Genomic DNA, 23,680 nt, shown 5'->3' with positions numbered 1-23,680 from the left:
AGCTCAGTTCCTGCCCACACCCAGCACCCTCAGCGCCCGACCAGGCCTCATCCTCTCGGTGGGGGGCAGGTTTCTTAGTCCATGTAACAAACACGGACCCACGGCCCAGCACCGGCCGAGGTCTGGGCCCGAGGCCAGAGGCGCGGAGATGAGCAGGACGTGTGGTCCAGTTGTGGAGAGAGGCGTATAAACCAATAATTCTGGAATAAGCGGGATGCTATGGGCCGTCCGTGGGGGCTCCGGGGCCGGAGAGGGGCTGGCTCTGCCGAGGGAGGAAAGTTCGGAACTGAGCGGAGTCAGGGCCTGCGGGGGAAAGAGACAGTTCCCGGCAGGGGCGGCAGCTCTGATCGTTACCCGTCCGCAGGAAACAGAGCAGGAAGGACTAGATGTCCTGGCCTCTCGAGCAGGACACCTCAGAGCTTTATATTTGGGAAACAGGTGATGTAGCGTATTTATTAAGCTCAACCTGTTGGCTTTTTTTTTAAACCCTCAGCCGAGGATATGTTTATTGATTTTAGAGACAGAGGAAGGGAGGGAAAAAGAGAGAGAAACCTTGATCGGTTGCCTCCTGTACCCGTCCGGACCGGGGACTGAACTTATAACCTGGGTATGTGCCCTGACTGGGAATCGAACCCGAAGCCTCCTGGTGTAGGGACGACACTGCAGCCAACCGAGCCACCCGGCCAGGGCAACCTCTTGGTCTTTTTAAAGATATGAATTCAGGACAAAAAATCCACAGTGTAGCAGCAGATTGGGGAAGGAAGAAAGATGGTTTGAAAAAAATAAAAAGTGGGCTGCCTACCCCCCACCCCCAGTCATCTGTGGACGAAATCTGCCCAATGCTGGGTACCGACCCAGGGCTGAAGCCCGCCACCTCACCCAGCAGCTGGTGTCGATGAACGTAGATGACCGGAGGGGCTATATGAGGAAACTCAGGATCAGGGAGGTTGAGGAACCTGCCGCAGGTCACACAGCCTAGAATCAGCTTGGTTGGAGGCCACTCAAAGCCCAGGCTGTGGCCATCCTGCTGCTCAGGTATCTGAAAATACTTGTGTTGTGGTCTCATCATGAGAAAGCCAACCCCAGTCTGTCCTTAACATTTAATTTCCCTCTAAACAAGGTCAGTTCTCAGGCCCAGAAAAAAGAAAAATTGAAAAGATGTGATGTGTTTCATGAGCAGCGGTGGCCCAGCTCCGAGTGACCGAGCCATGCGTGTCCTAAGCCGCAGCATCGGTTCCTTCCAGAGAAACCTCTGGGAAGTTTCTATTCACAGGCTCTGCCCAGGCCGGTGTGTCCGGCGGAGCCGGGTCCCGCTCCCGCCTCCGGCCGGCTTCTGACTCACTGTTCCCCTGGCAGGAAGTAAACACCAGGAGAGGGAGGCGAGGACTCCGGACAGGGGCAGAAAAGCAGGTCAGGGGCTGAACTGGGTGCGAGTCCGCTCTCCGCTCCTCCGGTTTCAACAGCGTTGAAGAAGAGGGAGTAGTCTTCCTCTCCGAGATAATGCCCATTTATTGTAACAGAATCGACCTTGGACGGTGCCTCTCACAGCAACACCTGCTGAATGAGAGGAATGAAGTTAACTTACCTTTATTCCGAAGCACAGCTGGGCCCACTTGTGCCTTTTCCCAAGCATCTCAGGGTCCCAGGAGCGTTTGGAACCTACAGTGTTAGCAAACCAGGCAGAACTGCTTCGAACCCTCTACCATTATATCAAACTTATTTTAAAACTTACTGAGCTTCCCTCATTTTGAGCTATCGTGAGTTAGTTTCCATGCTCCCCGGCTCGGCATGGACCAGACTGTTTGCGATTCCCCGTGTTGATTTTCGGGGAAAGTGGTGCCGTGTGTAATGGTCATGGGAGGGATGGGGGGGGTCTCTTCATGGGAGGAATGAGCTGCATGGGGTTTAGTGGGGTGACTCTGCCTGTGACCTGTCTGCCCTTGGCATCCGTGGGATCTGATGAAACATGAAATGTTTTCCTTGTTGACAGCGTCGCGCCCGGAGGCTCTGGCACCACGTCTGAGGGTGCTACCGGCCTGGACCCATGCATGGCGTCCCCAGAAGTGACCAAGCCGAGGAAGCAGACACGTAAAGCCGGGGGCCCGAAAGGTTCTGCACTGCCCAGCCCGCCAGCGTCCTGGGAGCCGGAGAGCCCCTTGGGCTCCCTGCCCTTTGCTGAGGGCCCCCCCGAAGCTTACTCCACAAGCCCAGCAGCGGCACCTGAAGACTGGCCCCTCATTCAGCCCCTCGCTCAGCGCCCCAGGAGGGACCCTTCTCTGAATGCTCAGGAAGACCCCAGGGCAGCGTTGGCCCCTCCAGGGGACAGACCTGCTCAGCACAGTGTGGCTGCCACTGTCCCCAGGGCTGGGAAAGAGAAAGGCCTAAAGGAAGGAGGGAGGGAGTCAGCTTCCTTCAGATCCATGGACCAGCTGCCAGGAGTCTCACCAGTGCCTCCCAGAGAGTTGACAGAGGAACAGCAGGGCGAAGAGGATGGCCGGCCCGGTGGCTCCGAGTCCCAGGGGAAAGAGGCTTCAGGTGGCCTCCCTCCACCAGGGTCCAAGCAGGGCGAGGCTCCTGTGCAGGTGGTCCCCACGAGCCCCCCTGCAGCCCCATCAGGCGAGAGCTCGGCTGGCCTGCAGGAGAGCCCCCCGATGCCCGAGCCCCTGGGCCCACAGGAGCCAGCCCCCCAAGCCTCAGACAGAGGGAACTGCCAAGCGGAAATGCCACTTCAGGATTTGGTCGCCGACTCGGGCGTCTGTCATCCCTCTGGGAGCAATCCCGGGGCTGCCCCAGAAGCTAAGGTGATTGCTGCTCCCCAGGAAAGCTGCCAGGATCTGCCGTGTCCTGCCCAGGCCCTGGGGGCCGGGGGTTCTCGGACAGAGACTCTGGATGCCAGTAATGCTCAACACCCCCTGAAGACTCAGGTGCAAGGAGCTGAGCCCAGGAAGGCTGTCTGCATGGCAGCAGGTGACCAGCCCAAGGGGGCTCAGCTTGTGGGTACCCAGGACCCACATCTGGCTTCAAACCTTGCTGCTCAGACCACAGAAGAACCCAGCTGGGGGCCCAGGGAGTTGGTGTCCAGCCCCAAGATGCCCCTTCTTACAGCTCCTGCCGAACAGCTGGCAGGTGCAGGGTTGGCGGGACAGGAGAAGCAGGCCTCAGACCTCGGGTCCCGCCAGGATCCCACCAGGCCCCCCGAGCCGGACGGAGCCAGTGAGCATGCTGCTCCCCCAGGAGCTGCCCGGGAGGGGCCAGGGTTGCAGCCCGACCATCCTGACCTCCTGCAGGACATGGGGGGCCGGGGGAGAATGGACTCTCTTCCTGCTTTAGAATCTGAGAAATCAGGCTTCCTGTCGACTTCTGCTGCCGAGGTTGTCCCGGAGGCCCCGGAGGTGGAGAGCTCATCTGCAATAAAGACCAGGAGCCCCCCGTCGGCGCCGGAGCCTGGCAGCCAGGATGGGGAGGGCTCACTGACGTCCTTCCAACCCCCTGGGCTGGGGCATGATGCAGCTGGACAGGAAGTCCAAGCCGATGGGCCACATCCCCCCAATGGGGAGGGCTGGGCAGGGGGCTGTGGGCTCACGACGCTCATTCAGGAGCCAGATCAGCAGGGAAACCCGTCCTGTCCGGGGCACCAAATACAAGCAGCTGCCCCTGAGAGACCCTCGGGGTCTCCTGAGGACCATCTCCAGCCATCCCAGCCGGACCCAGAAGCTTCGGTCTCTGATGTGCTTGTGGAGAAGGCTCAGCCGTGTGACAGTGAGCGCAAGACTTCGCCAGGTGATCCAGGCCCTCGGAACCCACTTGTGGAGTCTCCCCAAATCCTTGTACCCGGGGAGCCTCGGGAGGAGGTGAGCTTGTCCCCTCGCGGAGGCGGGGAGCAGACTTCCAGACCAGAACTTCAAGGTGAGCTTCCCAGAGGCAGCCTGCCCCATGCTCCAAGTTCAGCTCCTGGTGCCACCATCGCGGAGAGCCCTGTGACCGCACGGCCGGAGCCGCCCGCACTTGGGGAGAGTGGGCGAGAGCCAGTACCAAGTGAGCGCCAGCCCTCTGGGGTCCTGCTGCCTGCAGCTGACACCTCAGGAGACTCTCCCCTCCCAGGCAGCCTGAGCACAAAGGACAGCTGTGCTGGGCAGGGGCCGAGCGAGTCCCAGCAGGAGCTGGTTGGTGCACTGACAGCCAGCAGCCAGTGGGAAGCAGCAAGTCTCGGGAACACAGGTGTGTCTGAAGCAGCTGGCGCCTGGCCCCCGGTCCCGGGCGTGGGCAGGACAGAGATGGCAGGTGGGAACACAGCAGGGGCCCCGCCCTGTCCATCTGACTCAGGAGCTCTCCGGGATGCAGCTCACGGCCTGCCCGCCCCAGCGCCTGCCAGCCCCAGCCTCACCCTCACTCAGGGTACTCAGGGTGCCCAGGAGAGGGAGGCCTGTGATGACACCCAGGAAGGCGAGCAGCAGCCAGTGCCGGCCCTGCAGGAGATGGAGCACCCGGCTGCCTCGGACGCAGAGGCCCAGGAGCTCCTTGGAAGTCTCCCATCCACCCAGGAGCCAGGTGTGGAAGGTGGGGCTGCTGAGGCCTGTGGGGACATTGACAGAGGAGACCTGGGGGTGCATCGGGCTCCAGAGGAGCCGGCAGGAGGTACTCTGAGTGGTAGCTTCCTTCAGACAGAGCAGTGCCCTGCCCTTGGGAAGCAGGCTTCCGCCCCTGCCCCAGGTGAGGCCGGCCACGCCGAGCAGCCCTCGGCCGGCTGCCAGGATGCCTCGCTGTCAGCGGGAGATCCGGGTGGGATCCCCAGGAGCGCAGTGGGCATTCCTGCAGCCCTGACTCTCCCTGACCCAGAGAGGCTCCTGCCACCTGGGCCACCGGGAGAGGCTGCTCCTGACACTCCTTACCTGCACATTGATAGTGCTGCCAGGAGAGGGGCAGAAGAGGGGCCCAGAGGCCTCGGTGAAAACTCTGGTCCCATAGGGGAGCCCCCACTCTCCTTGGAAAATGTTGCCTCTGGGAAGCTGGCTGCTGGCCCCCTCGCCTCCTTCTTGCAACCAGGAGCCGCAGGGGGGGACACCTCTGTGGTGCCAACCAGCAGCGGAAGCCCCAAAGCCAGGACCTCTGAAGGGCCTGTGGACTCTGTGCCCTACCTGGACAGGACGCCGCTTCCGGCCAGCGGCAAGCAGACTACAGGGGAGAAGAGAGCAGCCAAGGCTCCTGGAGCCGGCCCCCAGCCCCTCGAGAGTCCTGAACCCCCTTCTGGTGCGAGGGGCACAGGCAGCAATGGGGAGAGGATGGTGGAGCCTCCCCAGGACCCGCGGAAGGGCGCATCGGGCGGTGCGGACACGGGCCCCAAGCAGTCAGGCATCGTCGCCGGGTTCCCCGACTTCAGGGAGCACATCACCAAGATCTTCGAGAAGTCGGCGCTCGGAGCCCTGGCCGCTGACCGGCCCCAGCGAGCACCTGGAGAAAAGGCAGGAGCCGGCAGGAGTGGGGGGGGCAAGGACCCCGAGGCGCCACTGAGCCCAGAGAAGCTTCCAGATGGGACTCAAGCAGTGGGAGTAGCCCCTGTCCCCGCCCCTCCTGCTGGACTCCGGGTGGATTCAGAGAAGGAGCAGGTGGTGGCTGTTGAGGCTGAGACATCCCACCCGGTTCCCCGGGATCCAGGACCGGAGACGCTGCTGGGGCCAGCAGGGCCGAGGGTGGAGCAGGACCCACCAAGTGCCAGTGAGGGGAAGGAAGTGGCTGGTGACCTACAGGCGCTGAAGGAAAGCGAGAAGCCAGCGGGGGCCAGAGAGGCCAGGCAGGGGCTTGGCAGCCAGGCCCCCTCAGGGCGGGGAAGCGGCCTGCAGGAGTCAGCTTCCCCTCCTTCCTCACAGGCCGCGTCTCCTGTGGGCAAAGCTGCTGACGGGCAGGTGGCCACCCAGAGCCACAGGGAAGGGGACTCTGCTCAAGATGAGAGACTTCCTCCCGGAGAGCCGCATGGGGAAGCACCCACCGGTGACAGTCAGCCCGAAGGTGCCCGGGGCTCTGCCCACCCAGGAGCATCCACCTCTGCCCTGGAGGCACCTTCTCTCCGCGGGGATGCGCCTACTGTGGCCGAGGCCGTCCCTGAGCCCTGGACCCCCGGCACAGCGGGTGAGAGGAGGCCTGGAGGTGCTGCGGGGATCTCAGAGAAACAAAGTGCCCTGGGCCACCCGAGCGCCCATGAGCCAGCAGCAGTGGCAGACACTCCCCCGGAGCCGGGCTTGGTGGCAGGAGTTGCTGGGGAAGATGAGGGTGACGTCAGCCTGAGCACAGCTGAGACCCAGGCACGTGGGCCTGGTGACCTGCTGGGAACAGGAGCTCCGAGGATGTTCTCAGGAGTGGCTCCTGCCTCCGAACCACCAGGGGGCTTTGGGGACCCCGGCTGCTCCGAGGGGGCCCGGGGGACTGAGACTCCAGCCGCCCTGTGTGGGGACAGCCCAGCTGGGCACCAGCAGTCCCTGCCCGAGGTTCCCACTCCTGTAGGAGATGGGAAGGCAGGTGCATCTTCACCTCCAGAACCTGAAGAAGCTGGGGACCCTAAGCTGGCCCCAGAGGCAGCCCACGCAGAGAGGTACGTAACCGAACGAGTTGCTGGGGAGGCAGGGTCAGCTCCCAGAGTGGTCCTCTCCCGCTTCCTGTGATCGAATAGATGGGGGGTATTAAGAAGCTAAGCTTTCCGTGTCCAGTTGCTTATGTTTACCTGCTCCAGTCCCAGGATGTGCTGAGGCTGGGAAACGTGGGCACTGGGCGGAGGCCCGGGCGCCGGTCCACGTGCCCGGGCCTTTGCTTGAACTTGCACTCATCCGACTTAACCTGTTTCACAAGCATGAGCTGCTGGCAGCCGGCGGCTGGTGGCGCACACTGGGGTCAGAGGTTATGGTCAATCATGCTTTTCTGGAGCCCAGGTACCTCTGCTTTGGAACCTAGATTTGTTCTTGCAGAGAGGCCTCAGTGATCCCAACGCCTCTCAGACCATTGACGGCCTGAGGCTATTTCCCCCCCAGGAATTTTTGCGTCGCAGTCACTGAAAGCTTTACATGGGATGCGGGCTTTTCGCTAGGGCCTGAAGAGAGGTGCCCGTCTCACCATCTATCACTTTCTTAACATTGTCCCAGCAAGAGCCCGGGGCCTGGCCTGGCACCCTCACCTTCGGTTCCTGAGAAGGACGCTGCAGAGGTCACGGGCGGGGTCATTTCCTGTGAGGCCAGACCTGCAGGAGGAGAGCAAAGGTGGGTGAGAGGTACCAGCCTCGGGGGAGCCGGGGACGCCCAGGTGCTGCGTGTCTTGTAAGGGAGGGTTCTGCTCACACTTGTCCCTGTACCCCTTACACACCACACCTCAACTCTCCGCCCCTGAGCCCTGGACAACACTAACCTAGTCTATTACCTTGAGGCAAATGGGCTCAACAGTGATCTAGTCTCTGAAGCAGGAATCTCTGATCACCCATAGCTGTCACACTCCACAGAGGCCTGGAGAGTGAGGGTCACAAATGACAGACGTAACAGAGCCCCAGACCTCCCGCTTGCAGGGCGCCTGCCGCTTCTTTCCGCGCAGAGCGAATCGCCGCCTCTGTGCGGGCAAATGCTGCCCCTCGACGTTTCATCCTTAGAGGGAAATGGAGACGCTGTGGACAGACACTGTGAACAGGCTTTACGGTGTCCTTAGAACTCTGGCGCCGTGTGTGTGTGCGTGCGCACATGTGTGCGTGTCTGTGCATGTGTGCACTCGAGCATGTGTGAGCACATGTGTATACGTGTGTGCATGTGGCGTGTGTGGGTGTCTGTGTGCATGTCTGTGTGTGCATGCGCGCACATGTGTGCCTGTGTGCGAACATGTGTGTGCAAGCGTGTCCATGCACGTGGTGTGTGCACAGGCAGGGCGGGGTTGGACTTTAATAGTACCTGCGGCTGCCAGCCTGTCCTCCGAAGCAGCTGCGGGCATTTCACAAGTGGTTCGGCTCAGGTTTCGCACAGGCCTGGAGAGCGCACGGTCACCTGCTTCTCACATCTGAGCACTTCCACCAACACCAGCTGCCTTTGCTGCCACAGGGCAGCTCTTGTCACAGCTCTGGGCCGAGACAGATGCAGGTCTGATCTGCGTCGCACACTCGACTCTGCGGCTGCCGTGGCCCGTCGTCCCTGCAGCCCTTGCTGGCTGGCTCTTGACATCCTAGTTAAGGTGCAGGAAACCATCTAACCAGGAGAGCCCCTCTCCCCAAAAACGACACATTAGGTCCTTCTTCCATGTCCCTGGGTGTCTATCACCTTCCTGGAGACCACTCTAACCACCGAGCAACCCAGCCAGGGCCTGGCCACCTTTCTTGTCCAGCACAGAGTTCTGCATCTGCTGAAACAGCTGACTGGCTGAGGGGAGTGAATTCTTTCGTCCTGTGTAGCCCACAGGGACCTACTTCAAGTTCAAAGGTTTAGAGATTGTGTTTTATGGTGAAACCTTACGTATGTCTTTTATTGTGTGCCGTAGTGGACGGAATTTCAACAGAAAAATAATACTTGAGTTGCCATGCGGGGAGCAGAGCAAGTCAAAAGCAGATTTTCCCTCTTGCTGGTTATCGGGGGACATGCTCCTGTTGGCTCTGGGATTCTGAAGTTTCTGCAGACTCGACCAGAACTGACACCATAGAGCAGACTCAGAATCTAGCCCATGTGTTTTCTGTCTCAGTGATGGGGTCGTTTGGTAACTTGGTCTCACACACGTGTGGGTGCAGGGAGCACAGACATGTTTACTGTTTATTTCCCAACGTCGGACGTGAAATTGGCCCAGCTGGGGGATGGGCCATGGGTGTTCCGTGGCTTTGCTCACCTCAAGCCGCCACCCCACACGTGAGGGGCACGTGGGCACCAGCTCTGGGAAGCAGGATGTGGATTTCTGCACACGGTGGAAGCCTGGGGCCCACCGACAGCCTCGCTTGGTTTTTAAGACTCTTCTACAGAAGGTGCTTGGATGGTTTTTGACTTAGGTCCGCATGACTCTTCCATGTAGATGGAAAGTTTAGGATTTGGCATTTTGTTCCCACCCCACTGATGGTCAGATGTGTAGTTCTCGATCCACCTTGGGCATCGCCAAGCTGTTTTTTGCTGAATATTTTAAAAGGGGTTTTTCTTTCCCACTTGGGAAAATGGTTGGAAAAGTATCCTTTTCTATTATCAGTGCATTTTTGAGAAGACGGAATGATTCCCAGATGCGTAGGGTCTTTGTGTGGACCTGGGCTGGCTCGTGTGGGGCAGTGGGTTGAAAAGTTGACGGAGGGGAGGGAGGGGGAGCAGGGAGCGGCCGCTGGCGCCCCGCCGAGGGGGCCGAGCGGGACCTGAGGCCACCCGCCTGCTCTAGCCCTTCCGTCCCGCTCCGTCTCTGCTGCTTGTCATTCCTCCTCCTCCTAAAATTACCGGCTGTGACGCCACGTTTTCAGGTTTAGGGACAAGGTTTTGAGGATGGCTGCAGCTGCATAGATTAAAGAAAATAAAAAAAAGCAGCAGGTAAAGCCCGGACAGCAGATGCCCCGCCTCCTCGAGGGCCCTCGGGGTTTGATTTTATGTTACGTAGCTTCTATTATTTTAAACTTCCTTTTGAGAAATCTCGGGCTGTCACAGGGCAGCGGCTCTGACGCCCTTTTCACCTGGAGCGGTTTCTCCCCACACGGGAGGCAGTGGAGCCGGGACAGGCCTGTCCATATCCCAGAGGCTTCTTGCTGGCTGTGCTACCCTGGGCGAGCCAGTTTACCTTCCAGTCCTCAGTTTCCATGCCTGTAAAATGGGAAAACAACTAGGGCTGGAGTCAGAATAAAATCGGAAAGTTTCCGAAGCATCTAGTCTAATCCCTGGTGTATGGTACGTGCATAATAAAAACAGTAACTACTATTATTTTAAATGCATTGAATCACCCTGGCCAGTTTGGCTCAGTGGTTAGAGCATCGGCCGGCAGACTGTAGGGTCTGGGATTGGATTCCAGCCAAGGACACGCTCAATCCCTTGCCCCAGTCCGGTCATGTGTGGGAAGCAACCAGTCAATGTCAATGTGTTTCTCACATTGATGTTTCTCTCCCTCTCCCCCCCCCCCATCTCTCTCCCCACCTCCCTCTCTTCCTTCCACTCTCTCTGAAAAGCAATGGGGGAAAAAATATCCTCAGTGAGGATTTAAAAATAAATAAGTGTATTGAATCAAAATCACCCTGGCAATTAAGCAAAGGAGGAGATGCCAAGGCCCCAAAGAAAGCGGTCACAGACCCTGTGGGAACAGGGAGACTCGAGCCTGGCTCAGAGCCATTTCCAGGGCTCGGCCTCTCTGTGCGGGTTTGTCCGTCGCTGGGGTTTTCCTAACACCCCTGGGCTCCCGAGGAGCTTGTGACGTGACTCAAAAGTGCCTTGGAACTAAGACTCTGCACATGACTCAGGTGTGCCTTATTATCAACAGCTCCAGGCACGATGAACCATAAAGGTCAGAGGAGCTTTGTAAACGAAGCTTTTATGCTTGGAAGCTTTGTGCTCCATCATGAAACCAGTTTCCCAGAGGTGAACCCGGGCTTTGGGAAAGTGCCCGGCCGCGTCAGAGAGTGGCCAAGGTGGCACCCACACCGACAGGGCAGCGCCCCCGAGGGAGGCAGGGCTGATCCTCTGCACCCTGCGCCCGCGGCGGGAGGAAATGGCCTTGGCTCCAGCTCTTCTGGGCTTCTGAGCGCTCTGCCCATGGCCTCTGTCCTGTTGCATCTGGACCCAAGGGTCAGCTCCGGGGCAAGGTGGTGATTTTCCAAATGAGTGTGTCCGAACTGACCAGGCCTCTCTCCCTGGACCCTCTCATTACTGCCACTGCGGGAGCCGCCGTGCGAGACCTGGCTCCAGGTTGGTTTCAGGGGCAACGTTTGAGAAATGGAGATTTCCGACCTGAGCTGAAGGAAATGGCATTCTTGTTGAGGCTCAGAACAGGGATGAGACGGGGGAACTGACAGGCCCCTGCTGACTGCACTGAGGACCCCGTCAACAGGTAGGGGGCTGTTCTTCCAGCAACGTCAGCCACCCCAAACCCCCCTCTAGGCCTTTGAGAGAAGACCACAGACTTCTGAGTTCTACTGAGGGGCAAGCACGGGCCTCACAGTTGACAGACCTCAAGTTCCAGCTCTGTGACCTTCTGCACCTGCTGACTCGCCTGTAAATGGTACCTGGGATTGAAGGAGCACTTTCTTTTGAGCGCCGGACACAGAATAAGGACTCGTCCTTCGCCCCCATCTACTTGCTCCTTCTGGGCCCAGCGTCTCAGGTCCTTCTCATCTCTTAGGAGGTGCTGTTTGCAGGGAGGGAGACAGGGGCTCGGACAGGAGATGTGTCTCCCTCAAGGTCAGAGCACTAACAAGAGTGAGTGCTGGCACTAGAACCGTCCGCAACGTTTTCCAGACATCAGCTCCATGTTTAGATCCCTGATAATTAACTGATTAGTGGGAGGTTACTCACTAAGACAACACTGCTCACCAGAACTTTCTACAGTGATGGAACGAGCCTGTTTCCCTGCAGCCACGAGCCACAGGTGGCTACTGAGCACCTGGAATGAGGCACCTGAAAAGCCACGGTCAGTTTCAGGGCCATTGAGGAGCTGAACTGTGAATTTTACTTAACTTTGATTAATTGCAATTGAAATGGCCACGTGGGGCTAGTGGCTTCTGCATGGGACAGCCCAACTGGAGGACAGTTTCCTGAGAAACAAGCACTGTGGGAAGGGGAGTCCCATGGGGTGTGCGGTGTCAGTGGGCCCCAGCTCACTGCACCTCGGTCTCCCTTCTTCTCAGGGTCTGGTAAGTCCTTGGGCAGTAAATATTTTAGCAGCCTTCTGATTCAGGTTAGACTGTGAGAGTGTCTGTTTCCAGGGAAGGCGCTGGGACAGGTCTGGTTACTGATACCTGTAACGCCCTCTCTTTCTGCAAGGCGTCCAGAGAGACTCTCAGGGGAGCCAGCAGGGTGGGCAGTGCAGCAGTGAGAGGCGACAGGGGTCAGCGCTGAATTCTCAGCTGCCCAGGTGAGAGAGGAGCGGGAAGAGGAGGGGCGGGAGGAGAGGCTGGAATCCAGCTGGAGGGAGAGGCTTGTTAGGAGTTCTAATTCCGACCCGGCTCCCGGGGCAGGGCAGGTGGTCATCCAGCTGCTCCCAGCTGCAGCTTCTTTGCAGATAAATGGGGCCACTAGTGTCTCCTGGGCTTTAAAGGGAGATGAGAGGAGGCGACACACAGCGTCCTCCATGGAAAGCCCGCGTCTAGTAGCCGGAGCTGTGACCATTACAGAGCCAGGCCTGTCAGCTCTTAGCCCAGGGACAGGTTCTCCAGCTGCAACACCTCCCAGCAGTCACCCAGCAAATGTCCACCAGGCTGGGCGCTGAGGAGGGAAGCCAAGGTGTCTCCCTTTAGAGAGGGGCCGAGATGGGCATTTGGGGCACTCTGAGCACAGACTTTTCCACTGGAAGGAGGGCAGGGTAAATTGGTAGGTGGGTAGGCAGGTGGGTTGACACCCTGCAGGAGTAAGGAAGGTGGTTAATTGACCCCCAGCCCGGTGCTCACACACTCCCGAGGGACCAGGTGGCTCACTGGTTTTGTCCACGCACTACAGGGTATCCCCCAAAAATGCATACACACTTTGAATGATTATAAAGTCAGTGGTTATTAACATACAGTTCATTTTCAAAATTGAGTAATCAGCTGTTAAAATGTGTATACATTTGGGGAAGCACCCTATATATGTCTTCTCCAAGGGTTGGACTTCCCTCCCTCCCTGGACCACAGCGTCCTTAAGCTCAGGACCAGGAGTTGGGTGTCATGATTCTAATTCTCTGTTTAGAAACGTTTGCTCAGACGTGTGTTGGTGGTCATTTCAACAGAGGGTGGGTCTCGCTGGGCCTCTGGCTAAGAGAACTCCACGATCCTGTTCCTTCGGGAGCATTAGGCTTGCAGACAGGGCACCCGATACCCCGCGTGGCGCCCAGTGGGCCCTCCATACTCGCTCGCTGAATAATTCAGCCCACCTCGCTCTCAGGTGAACGGGAGGCTTCCTGTCCTGGAAAACCAGGTCAGACAGGACTTTGAAGCAGGTGGCCTGGTCTAATTTCTGGTTCTGCCATGACTCTCGAGAGGAGAGCTCCAGCCTCAGTTTCCTTGCCTGTGTAATGCTAGGGTCCACGTGGAGTTATTATGGAGAGTACAGAAAAATAATACCCGTGACCCTGGCTGGTGGGCTCAGTGGTTAGAGCATCGGCCCATGCACCGAGGGGTCGTGGGTTCGATTTCAGGTCAAGGGCACGTGCCTCCGTTGCAGGTTCGATCCCCGGCCCTGGTTGGGGCTCGTGCGGGAGGCCACCAATCAATGGATCTCTCTCACATCCATGTTTCTCTCTCTTGGTCTCTCTCTCCCTCTCTCCCTCTCTCTCCCCCTTCCCTTCTACTCTCTCTAAAAAATCAATGGAAAAAATATCCTCAGGCAAGGATTAAAAATGATAATAAAATACCTGTAGAAGCTCAGTTTCCTGTCTACCTGGCACGCAGTAAGCACTTAAATGCCAGGAGTCACTGTTTTACTATTGCTGTTTTCATCATCGCCGGAAGGGTGCTCGGCCGGTCACTGGTACACGCTGTGCTCGGCAGGGCCTGCTGAGGTCGCTGCGGTTCCCTCGCGTCTGCCCGGCCGGCTCTGGCCTGAGTCACTGCCCTCCAGGCTGCCTCCCGCCCTGGCCACCAGCCCCGGGTGGCTCAGTGTTGCAACATTGTATCTGATGCGAGGCCGAGCGCTCGGGGAGAAACCAGGGCTTTGGGGTTAACCTCTTGCCGAGAGTGGCCACAGAGAGGCTGAAACCAAGCATTTGTGGGAGAAGGAACGACCCTGTGGGTGAGCCCAGCCAGTGTGGGTGAGCCCAGCCCGGCCGCACCAGTGGAAGGCAGGCTCTGAGCGCATCTTGTGGGACAAATTGCCCCGAGTGTCTTGGCATGACGTTCTGAGCTGCGAGGCCATCCCGAAACTCGACCCTAGAGGGAGGGGCCGTGTTGGAAGTCATCTGTCCCCGGCCGGCGGCCAGACACCACAGCACAGCAGCCGGAGGAGGGGACCCTTCCTGGCAAGTGACTGGGCAGCTGGTATCTAATCGTGCCTGGCCAGAGCTGGCCGAAGGAGAGAAGAATCTTGGGGAGAGGAGAGCGCAGGGCCTGGGCTGGACGGCTCAGCGTAGGCCAGACGGCCTTTCTGGGCCACCTATGAGGGACGTCTGGGGCAGCGGCCCCTCTGGCTCCCGAGGCCTGGTAACGGGTGCCTACCCTTCGAGGAGGTGCCCCACCTCCTCCCTGGCTCATGAAATATCAGAATGAGAAGGACCACGAGGATCGCCAGCATTCCCATTTTACAGACGAGAAACCTGAGACCAAAGAGGATGTTCAGCTTCCTTAAGGCCACACGGCTCGTGGGGGGACACTGGTCTGAGTCACACTGAATGCATTTCTTCTGGCCTGGAGGCCGGTGTCCTTTCCAGCAAACCCGCCGGCACCCCCGTGAGTGAACGAGCCTCACCTTGGCTGTGCCCAGCGAGCACCCAGGTAAGCCTGGCGGAAACCGATGCTGCAGGTCGTTTTCGGGGGTGCTGGCCCTGGTTTAAGTAACCTGGTCCTCGGGTCGTGTCTGAGGAAGCTGCCCGCGCAGGCCGCTCCCGCTGGTTTCGAAAAGCGAGTTAAACTGCAGCCTCTGGGCCTGCAGGCCCCGCTCTCCTCTGCTTGTGGCTCAGATTCCCCACGATTTGGGGAGTGTGTGGATGCTGACGGGGAGGGTGGGGGTGCTGACGGGGGAGGGCAGTCTCAGATGAGAGTCAAGGCCAGAGAAAGTTCCTGAAACTTGAGTTTCAGCATCTGGCTGAGGGAGTCTGTGAGCGATTTATTGGGGAAACTCTCAGAGGAGACAACAGCCCGCGTTGAGTTTCTCTTCCAACAGCTGGGCCACGAATAAGGGAGATAAAATGCCCTTAATGATCATCGCAGGGCTTAGTTTTGGTGTTTTGGGTTTTTTTTTCCTTGAATATGGGAAGTTCATCTGTTAGAAACCACAGGCCCCCTGTTGAATGGATGCTTTTGGTTCATATTTTATCTTCAGTGGAGAGTAATTTTTCTGTAGAAATGGCCCCACACTGGCGCGGGAGGTCTTTTCTTTTCAGAAGCTCCACTTGCACTTGCGTTTGGGGACCATGACTGGCCGGAGCAGGCGGGTGGTTACGCTTCCCGGCTCCTTCCCGTTGTCCTGAGAATCCAGGGACTCTCCGTGTCTAATAAAGGTCATTCTGCGGCTTCACCTCCAAGTCCCTCCCTTTGATGTAAAAGGTGGAGACAGTGTGAGAGCAGAGCCAGGGCCAGGCTCTGAAGGCATCAGAGGCAGAAGCTTCGGTGTGACCGAGATGCCGCCACTCCCACGCTCTGCTCCCTGGCTGAACCTCCACCGTCCCCTCCTCACATTTGTGGGCCCCTCAGGGACCACATTCTAGTTCAAGAGACCGAACAGCCTCAGGCAAATGTGCGCCTGTGAAGCCCTCTCAACCCCGCACCCCCCAAGCAGCCAGTGTCCCTTCAGTAAACTGTCCACCACGTTAAGACAGAGGCTGGTGTGTTACTGTTTGTCATGCAGGGCGGCTTCATCTTCCGCTGAAGAGTTTGGGTGTTTTGAGCTGGATAAATCTGGGTTCACGTCCGTTCACATTCGCTGTGGGTCCTCCATCAAGTTACTTAATTGCTTGGGGCCTCAGTTTCCTCATCTGTAAAATGGGTATAAAATTAGTGCCTACCTGGTGAGGATTCAGTGCGATCGTGTGGGGGATGTGCCTGCCCAGGGCTGGCAGGGCAAGTGCTCAAAGCCTGCCTGTCACCGTTGGAGAGGGAGCCCTCTGTGGGCAGCACAATGGGCTGCACATAGTAGGGCCTCAACAAGTGTCTGCAGAATGATTGTGTCTCGTCCTGTGGATATAGGGTGTGTCTGTTTGGTATATGCCTCAAAAGAGAAATAGGAGTCTGTTGTGCAGGTTAGTTCCACACACAACAAAACCATTCTGGTTACGAATCATTCGTCCACTCCCTCCCTCGTGCTGAGGGTGTAGCATCCAAAGGTTGAGTTTTTGTTTATCTGCTTCTGCGTCCCTTAGACCAGTGGTTCTCAAACTTTGCTACAGGGGAAGGCAGGCAGAACTTTGCTTCCGATAGAGCCAGAGACTTCCTCAGAAGTAGGATTCAGGCCCTGGCCCGTCAGCCCCAGGGACTGAAGTTCAGTTATGGCCAAGGGCACGCACCTCAGTTGTAGGCTCGATCCCCAGCCCTGGTTGGGGTGTGTGCAGGAGGTGACCGATCGTAGGACTGGGCCAAGTTCAAATGCAGCCCAGCAGAGCCCAGGTTCGAGGGATGCGGGCCTTGGGTGAAGTGGGCCTGCGTGCACTCAGGGACGATCCAAGGCCACATCGGGGAATCCTGGGTGAGGCTGCGCAGTCGTGTGAAAGCTGCCCCCACACATTTCCTGCGTGTATTTTGGGTTCAAGCTGACATTTGATTTGAGCAAGGGCGGAGGTGATGGCTGGATTTTTTGGAGTCCTGAATCCCGCCTACACATTTCTCTCTGCCCTTACAACTGAGTTGTAGCTCAGGAATGCACCTCGAAGCATGGACAACCCTCCATGGAATGTGACTCGGAAGCCCAAAGCGGATTCCTTCTAGAAAAAAACAACAACTCTCTCAGACTTCACTCGTGAGGTGTGTCTTGTGTTGTTAGTGTGAGGGCTGAACTCACCGGTGGGGGCGGGCGCCCATCCTGGGCTCCCTGTGGTACCTTTTTCACTGATATGTTCACAGTAAATAAAAACGCCCCGAAGTTCAGCCCCTGGCCACGCGCACTGGTCAGGAGTGTGGCTCGCAGACGCAGCCTGTGTGTGAACCCGGCTCCCCATAGTGTGACCCTGGATAAAAGACACCATCTTCCAAGTCGGTTCCCTCCTCTGTCAGCTGAGGACAATGCCGTGCCCAGCACACAGGCTCAGGTGGTGATCAGGTGAGAGAGGAGGCGGGAGCCGCTCAGCAGAGTGCCCGCTGGGTGTGAGTGCTCACAGGTGTTCACTGTTAGAGCCGTCATTTAAAAATGTTTTTCTTTTTTTAAAAATATGTTCTTATTGACTTTGAGAGAGAGGGAGGGGAAGAGAGAGGGACAGAGATAAAAGCATGGTTCAGCTGCCCCCTGAACACCCTCTGTCCTTCCGCATCAACACAGCCTTGCGTGTTCCCGGTCCTGGCCTTGTTCCCCGGATTTCTCCATGTATCACATTGTGGCGTTGGCCGTCCAGGGACGGGCCCTCGGTCCACTGGGGCGGAGAAGGTCAAATAGGCAGAATGGATAGAATTGGATAGAACGGGGCTTCCTTTCAGTCTCCTGAGATAACTTCTAACACACATGCCCTACTCTCCGCTTGTTTTTGCTGCAAACGCCGACTGCGCCTGGCGTCTGCTGTGTCCTTGGTTCTGTCTTCCTGCCTCTTGCCTCTCCAGCATGGGTCCGTCTTTCCAGGCAGGGTCCTGTCCTACACATTTTCATACCCCCACGGGCACCTGGAATAGTGCCCGCAGGTGCTGTGTGTGCCTCCACGGCAGCCTCGAAGAGGACTTTGGAAACCCTAGGACCCTGGAGAAGACAGTTTAACAGCTACTGCCCTGGGGCGTTGCTGAAAACACTCACCTAGACTCCATTTCTGCAGAGACCCTGGCCTTCCTTGTACTCAGACCCGAGAAATCCTTAACACGTCACGATGCAGCCACGGATGCAACTGCCGAGGTGCATCCTTCCTGCCTGTGATTCAATCATTTTCTCGGTGGGTTCTAGGTATCCCCAGAGGGAGTGCACGCGTGTGCATCTGATGTCTTCCTCTCTGCCAGCATTCTGTCGTTACCTGGACCTGGAGCTGGAGAGAAGGGCAGTGCGAGTTTACGGGAGCTTCAGGGTTACTGTCTGGGCAGCACTTCTGGCTCTGGCTGGGACCAGGGCCCTGTGGGTTGCCTAGGAGTTTCCAGGGTGGATGCATCTCTGTCCTATTGTGAGATTTGAGAGGTCTGGACTTGGTCTATCTTCTTTTAAAGAATGTGCCCGTATTGATCTCAGAGAGGAAGGGAGAGGGAGAGAGAGCAACATCAAGGATGAGAGAGTCACTGATGGGCTGCCTCCTGCACGCCCCCGCTGGGGATGGATGTGCCCTGGCGGGGAATCAACCACAACCTCCTGGTACATAGGTCGATGCTCAACCACTGAGCCACACCCCCAGGCAGAAGCATGGTGTTTTTAAAAAATAACACTTTGCTGGAAGGCAGTAAGGGCCTACTTCTTTATTCCGCAGGGAATTCCTTCGCGTGGGGCTCGGCCATCTGTTTCTTTAAGGGCGGAAAGGAAGCGCTGAGTCATCCTGCGCCTCCCGCCCTTTGGCCCCCAAGTGTATAAAATGTAGCAAAGTTTTCTAGACGCAGCAGAAGAAGGAAGCGGCCCAGGAGCCGCGGCCCCTCCCAGGGGCCCAGCCGCCCGCACAGGCCCCGAGGAAGGTGCAGTCGCAGGGTGCGGGGAGGGCGGCGTGGCTCTGGGAGTGCGGTCTGTCTGTCAGCAGAGGAGTCGGTCCGGGGCCGCGTGAGGGAAAAAGCAAAACCCACAACTCACAGCAGAAACACGCGGCCCAGGTGGTTTGCCTTCAGCTCCGCCCACTTCGGAGGGTGCGGCAGCCGGGAAGGCGCGTCAACAGGTTGGGGGACCAGCGCACAGTGCGCTCCAAGCATCTGCGGTTAAGCAGCATTAAGTCTCCGCAGGTGAACAGTTTGGTTCCAGGAACATGCGAGGCATCAGTTTCATCCCCACCTTCTTTACGGGAGCCAGCCCCCCCCCCGACCCCCTCCCGTGGTCCGCAGAGTTGGGGCGCCCGGCCTCCTGGGGATTTCCCACGCCTGCACCTTCCCCGCGCTGCCATGCGTAGTGGGAAGCGCCGTGGAAAAAGTGGGGACGGTGACAAGTGGTCGTGACTCAGAGGCTCCTGGAAGGAGTCCGCGGCCCGTCCGCCCGCCCGCCCGCCCGCGCCCCGCTCGCTCCGCGCCGCGCGGGCCCCTGGGTGCGCCCGGAGCCCGGCCGAGCGCGCATTCCTGGGCCGGGAGGAGCGCGGCGCCCGCGGGAGCAGCTGGCTGCGGGCGAGGACCGGCGGGGGGAGGAGCCTGGCGGCCGCGCTCCCACTCGCCGGCCTTTGTGCTGCGACTTTGCCCGCGCCCGTCGGGGCGCCGCTCCCCCGGCCGCCGCCCCGCGCCGCGCCTTCGCCCCGGGAAAGTTTGCCGCCCGCTTCTGCCGCCGTGGGGACGGCGTGCGCCGCGGCCCCGCTCGGAAAACTCGGTCTCTCCGGACTCGTCGGCAGCCGCGTCCTGCAGCCAGGCGGCTCCGTGCCGGCCATGCCCGGTCGCCCCGGGCCGGTGAGTGCGTTGCGGCCGCGCGCGGGAGGGGGCCGGGCACCCAGGGCTGGGGGGGGCGGGGGAACCAGCGCCCCGGGACCTTGGCCGTCAGAGGCGTGCTAGAGGTGGAAGCCAGAGCTCGTCTCGCCTTTTCCGCAACTGGGGCTAGTTGAGGGGAGGAAAGTGGCTGGACGCGCAGCGGTGTCTCCTGCTGGCGGAAGCGGGAGTCTGCGGGGAGTCTGCGGGGAGCCGGCGGCCCGCCTTCTGCGCGGGACGCTCCTTCTGTCGCGCGCTGTCTGTGGTCAGGGTCCGCGCCCTTGGTCTTGGCGCCCGCCCGCGGCTGAGGTCCCCGCACGTGGTGGGGGTGCGTGCGGTGGCCGGGGTCCCCGCCCGTGATTGGGGTACGTGTCCGTGGACTCGCCCCGCTGGGCTCCTTCCGAGTCCGTGTGGTCCCACCCGACACCCCGGGTGGGCCACGGCGGCGCGTGGGTTGGCCGTAAAACTGCGCTGGATTTCCTCCGAGTTTGGGACTTTTAAATTCTCGAGTAGTTACGTCATGGGCCGGGCGCACTTCAGGGCGCAGCACGTGACCGGCGGCCGAGCTCCCCGGGCTCCGGGGCTCCCTCTGCCTTCGGACCTCCTGGAAATGGGGCGCGCGCTCGGCCCGAGCCGGCTGCAGAGGCCGCCCCGGGGCTCCTGGGCGACTGCGTCCCTCAGAGGGCATCGCCCTCACGCTTCTGCCGTCCGCCGCCTCTGTCCAGTGTTAGGACAGAAAAATGCGCAGCAGGTTAAATACGGCCGAAAAGGGAAACTGTCTTCCAGGCCCCGGGGCGACTGGGAAGGGCAGCCAGGGCCCAGCTAGTGCGTGCACCCCTACATCCAGCCGGCAGGTGTACCCAGGCCTGCTCAAGCCCCCGGTCAGAGTGCCTGGGAAGTAGAGGGTCCCGGTGCAGTTCCCTGTCTGTTCAATGCCAGAGGAAGGTGAGCTCTGTTCGAAGGCGGAGCTCTGTTCCAGTTTCCCTGGGATTCCCTGTTGAGGCCACATTTTGAAAGCTGTTTTCATTGTACTTGGAAATGACTTTGGAAGTGTCTGGGCCTATGTCCTGAGGGCGGGTTTTGTCAGCGGGTTACATCCAATCAGGTCCTCTGTGTATTTCAAAGGGGCCGTTTTGACAGTTGAGGAACTTGGAGGAAGGACTTGTGGGCATCATGGAATGAGTTGCCTCCCAGAGCTCTTGGCTTTCCCACTCCCAGGTCAGGCTGGCTGCTCCTGCAGAGAATGGGGCCAGTTGTGCTGGGCAGGTGAGTGGAAGGGAGTGGAGTCCCACGGGGCTCCTTCTCACAGGCTGTGCCTGGGCGTGGGCAGCCTGGGAGCGCGAAATAGGTCAGGGGCGGGCCTCCAGTGCGGACACCACAGCCACCTCTCAGCTCCTCAGGGCCTCTGCCCCTTCATTGTCGCTAGTCACTCATCAGAGTTACCTGCATGCGAGCTGCAGGTAGGCCAGGCACCGTGGGGCCCACACATACCAGGGCCTTCCTGCCTGTAATCCATGGAGCAAATGTGCCCCCTCTGAAAACCCCATCAGAATTAGCCTCTGGGCCCTCTGTTCCCTCCATCCCTTCGTCCCCTAGGCTGGAGTGCTTGGAATGTTTTAGTGGAAAGGAAACTTGAAGATCAGGGCTTTGAGACTCAGGAGTCCAGGGCTTGGCCAGGGTCACACATGAAGGTGGGACTCCAGCCCAGGACCCAGACACCTGGCCCGTGTGCTCTCAGCTAAGTCCTGAGACTAGGGGGCCTCTTTGGTTCCATCCTGCTTTGTATGAGTATTTATGTTTGTCGTTTCTATGGAGACAGACACTGGAGGACTTGTCTGGTTTTCAGTACTACTCACAGGAGTGACCTGGGGGCTGGTGATTGAAGTAAATAAGACACAGCTCCTGCTTTCAAGGGGGTGTGAGTGTGTGTATGTATATGTGTGTGAGTGTGTAAGAGTGTGTGTGTGTGTGAGCGTGTGTATGTGTGCACATGTGTATATGTGAGTGTGAATGTGAGAGTGTGTATGTGAGGGTTGTGTGACTGTGAGTGTGTGACTGTGAATGTGTGTGTGAGTGTGATACAACTGGGCATGCACACCTTGGGCAGTCTTCATGGTGAGGACAACGCCCCCAGAGGGGACATCTGGAATGTTCGAGGGTGTTTGGTTGTCCCAGGGACTGGAGAGAGCACCACTGACATCTAGCTGGAGAGACCCAGGAGTGCTGAGTAAGGGACAGTCCTGCACAACCAAGAATTGCCTCACCCCAAATACAATAGCGATCCCTATAGAGGACACTGCGAGGGTTTGACCAGTTCTAACTGGAAGATGAGAGACGGGGTCTATGGGCTTGCTGGTTCCAGGCTGCAGCGGGTGTAGGTGAGGCTGGGGAAGACGGAGCTGGGTCAAAAGCCAGTGCGTGTGTACCTGTATGTGTGTGCGTGTGTTTGTTCTGCTGGGACTCAGTTGTCTAGCCAATAGCAAACAGTCTCGGTTAACTGTGGCTTGGGTTTGGCAGACCCTGGCACCTTTTGCACAGTCAATCAGGAGGACGTTTAGGAAGCTGGTGATGGAGTCTCCGTGAGTCCCGATGAGGGGAGCAAACCTAGGAAGGAGAGGCCCGGTGCCCTGCTGTCTCCTGCCGTGACCTGTGACCGAGACGTGTGGAATCCGTCCTGGTGCCTGGGTTTTGTCTGCCTCTCCCTCACTGAAGACACAGTCCTTTGTTTATAACCTCAGCATTTCCACAGCAACTCCCTGTGATGGCAGAACAGCTCAGGGATTATGAAATCATGTGGGGGAAACGCAAGGCATGGTGGGAAAGAAGACCCTGGAAACACGATTTCGTAGGGAAGTGCCTGCAAGTAGAGGGCAGAGGAGTTCCCCAGGGACGGCCCAGCACTTATCTGTAATGGAGCTTTCATCTCAGATACCCGAGCATCGGCTGCACCCCCCCCTTCCCTCTGGTCCACTCTGGTCCGTGGTTCCAGCCTGTCCTTTAGCAAATGTTGCCAATTAAGAGCAAGCTCGGTTCCTCAGGGAGAAGCAGTATAGAAGCTCTGGATTTAGAGACGGAGATCCTGTATTAGCATCCCTGCCCCGCCCTTCCCACCCGTGTAACCCGGAGCAAGTCACGAACCATCTCTGAGTCAGGACTTACCGCTCGTTCAAGGTGGGGACACCTATCCCTGCCGCCTGGCTCGCCAAGCTTCGGGGGGGGGGGTGAGCATGTGATGGAAACACTTGGCAAACTGTGCGAATGGGAAATCGTGTCAATTTTGTCTCCACGTTATGATTAAAGGGATGTATTTACTGGAGGTAGATTTCCTAACACCCCCTAGAGCTTATTCCTAATTTTTGTTATTTTTAACTGGAAATGAGGTGTGCTGGTCAACTTCTCTCTTATTTAGAAGTGGCCACTTGGGCTCACTTTATGGCCATCCCTTCTTGTTTTATCGCCTCCCTTTTCATTGGTCATTTACACTTTCCCCAGAAAACAAGTAAACACTGAAAAATGGGACACTTGTGGCAGTTCTGCTCACCGAGAACAGATCTGGGGCAAAATGGGACGAGAGAGCGTTTCTGGGCCGGCTCCTGTACAACCTCGGTGCTCACAGCCCCTCTCATCCCGCTCACTGCGGGGCTGTGTCCGTGAGGGTCCTCCGAGGCCCGGGGGCTGCCTGGGGCCAGGGCACTTCTAGAGTATACGGCTCCTGGCCAGCGTCCTCGGTTGAGCTCCCGAGGGCACAGTGTTGGTTTCACAGTTACGGGGGCGGAAGAAGCTGGGTCATGTTGAGTCCAGCATGACCTCCAACTCTGGGGCTGCCCACGGCTGCCTGCTCCACACCAAACAGGGAAGGGTCCCGTGTTCTCTTACACACCTTGACCGAAGCCCGTTCATCTGTGAGGCACCCGGCCTGGAACCTGCATCCGACAGCTCCGGGGTCATCTGTGGTCGGCCACGTGCCAGGTCCTATCCTTGGGGGCCGACGAGACTCTATCCTTTCTCCCTGCGTCCTCATGCCCAGTGCCAGGCCTGGCCAGACACGTTTCCAGCTGCCCTTTCCAGGGTCAGTAACTGACCGTCTACACTGGCTCCCTCTGGAACTGGGTTGGAGCCTTTGCTCCTTGTGTGAGGTCTAAAGAATGTGGCTCCAGACAGGCTGGTGTGGCTGAGTGG

General features: G+C 58.5%; 1 protein-coding gene across 6 annotated transcripts in view; it reads left to right on the top strand.

The window, feature by feature from the left end:
- The window catches only part of TACC2 (transforming acidic coiled-coil containing protein 2), a 107,435-nt gene that overhangs the window by 25,306 nt on the left and 58,449 nt on the right, over positions 1 to 23,680 (top strand). For all 6 annotated transcript variants that reach the window (XM_081158302.1, XM_081158301.1, XM_081158304.1 and 3 more), the window contains 2 exons: positions 1,991 to 6,583; positions 7,128 to 7,241. In XM_081158302.1, the coding sequence (XP_081014428.1) occupies positions 1,991 to 6,583; positions 7,128 to 7,241 (4,707 nt within the window). The remainder of the gene's footprint in view (positions 1 to 1,990; positions 6,584 to 7,127; positions 7,242 to 23,680) is intronic.

Source organism: Miniopterus schreibersii (assembly GCF_964146895.1).
Source record: "Miniopterus schreibersii genome assembly, chromosome: 14".
NCBI classification, from domain to species: domain Eukaryota; kingdom Metazoa; phylum Chordata; class Mammalia; order Chiroptera; family Miniopteridae; genus Miniopterus; species Miniopterus schreibersii.
Note: the sequence above shows the minus strand (reverse complement) of the source record. Positions and strands in the feature narration are given on the sequence as shown.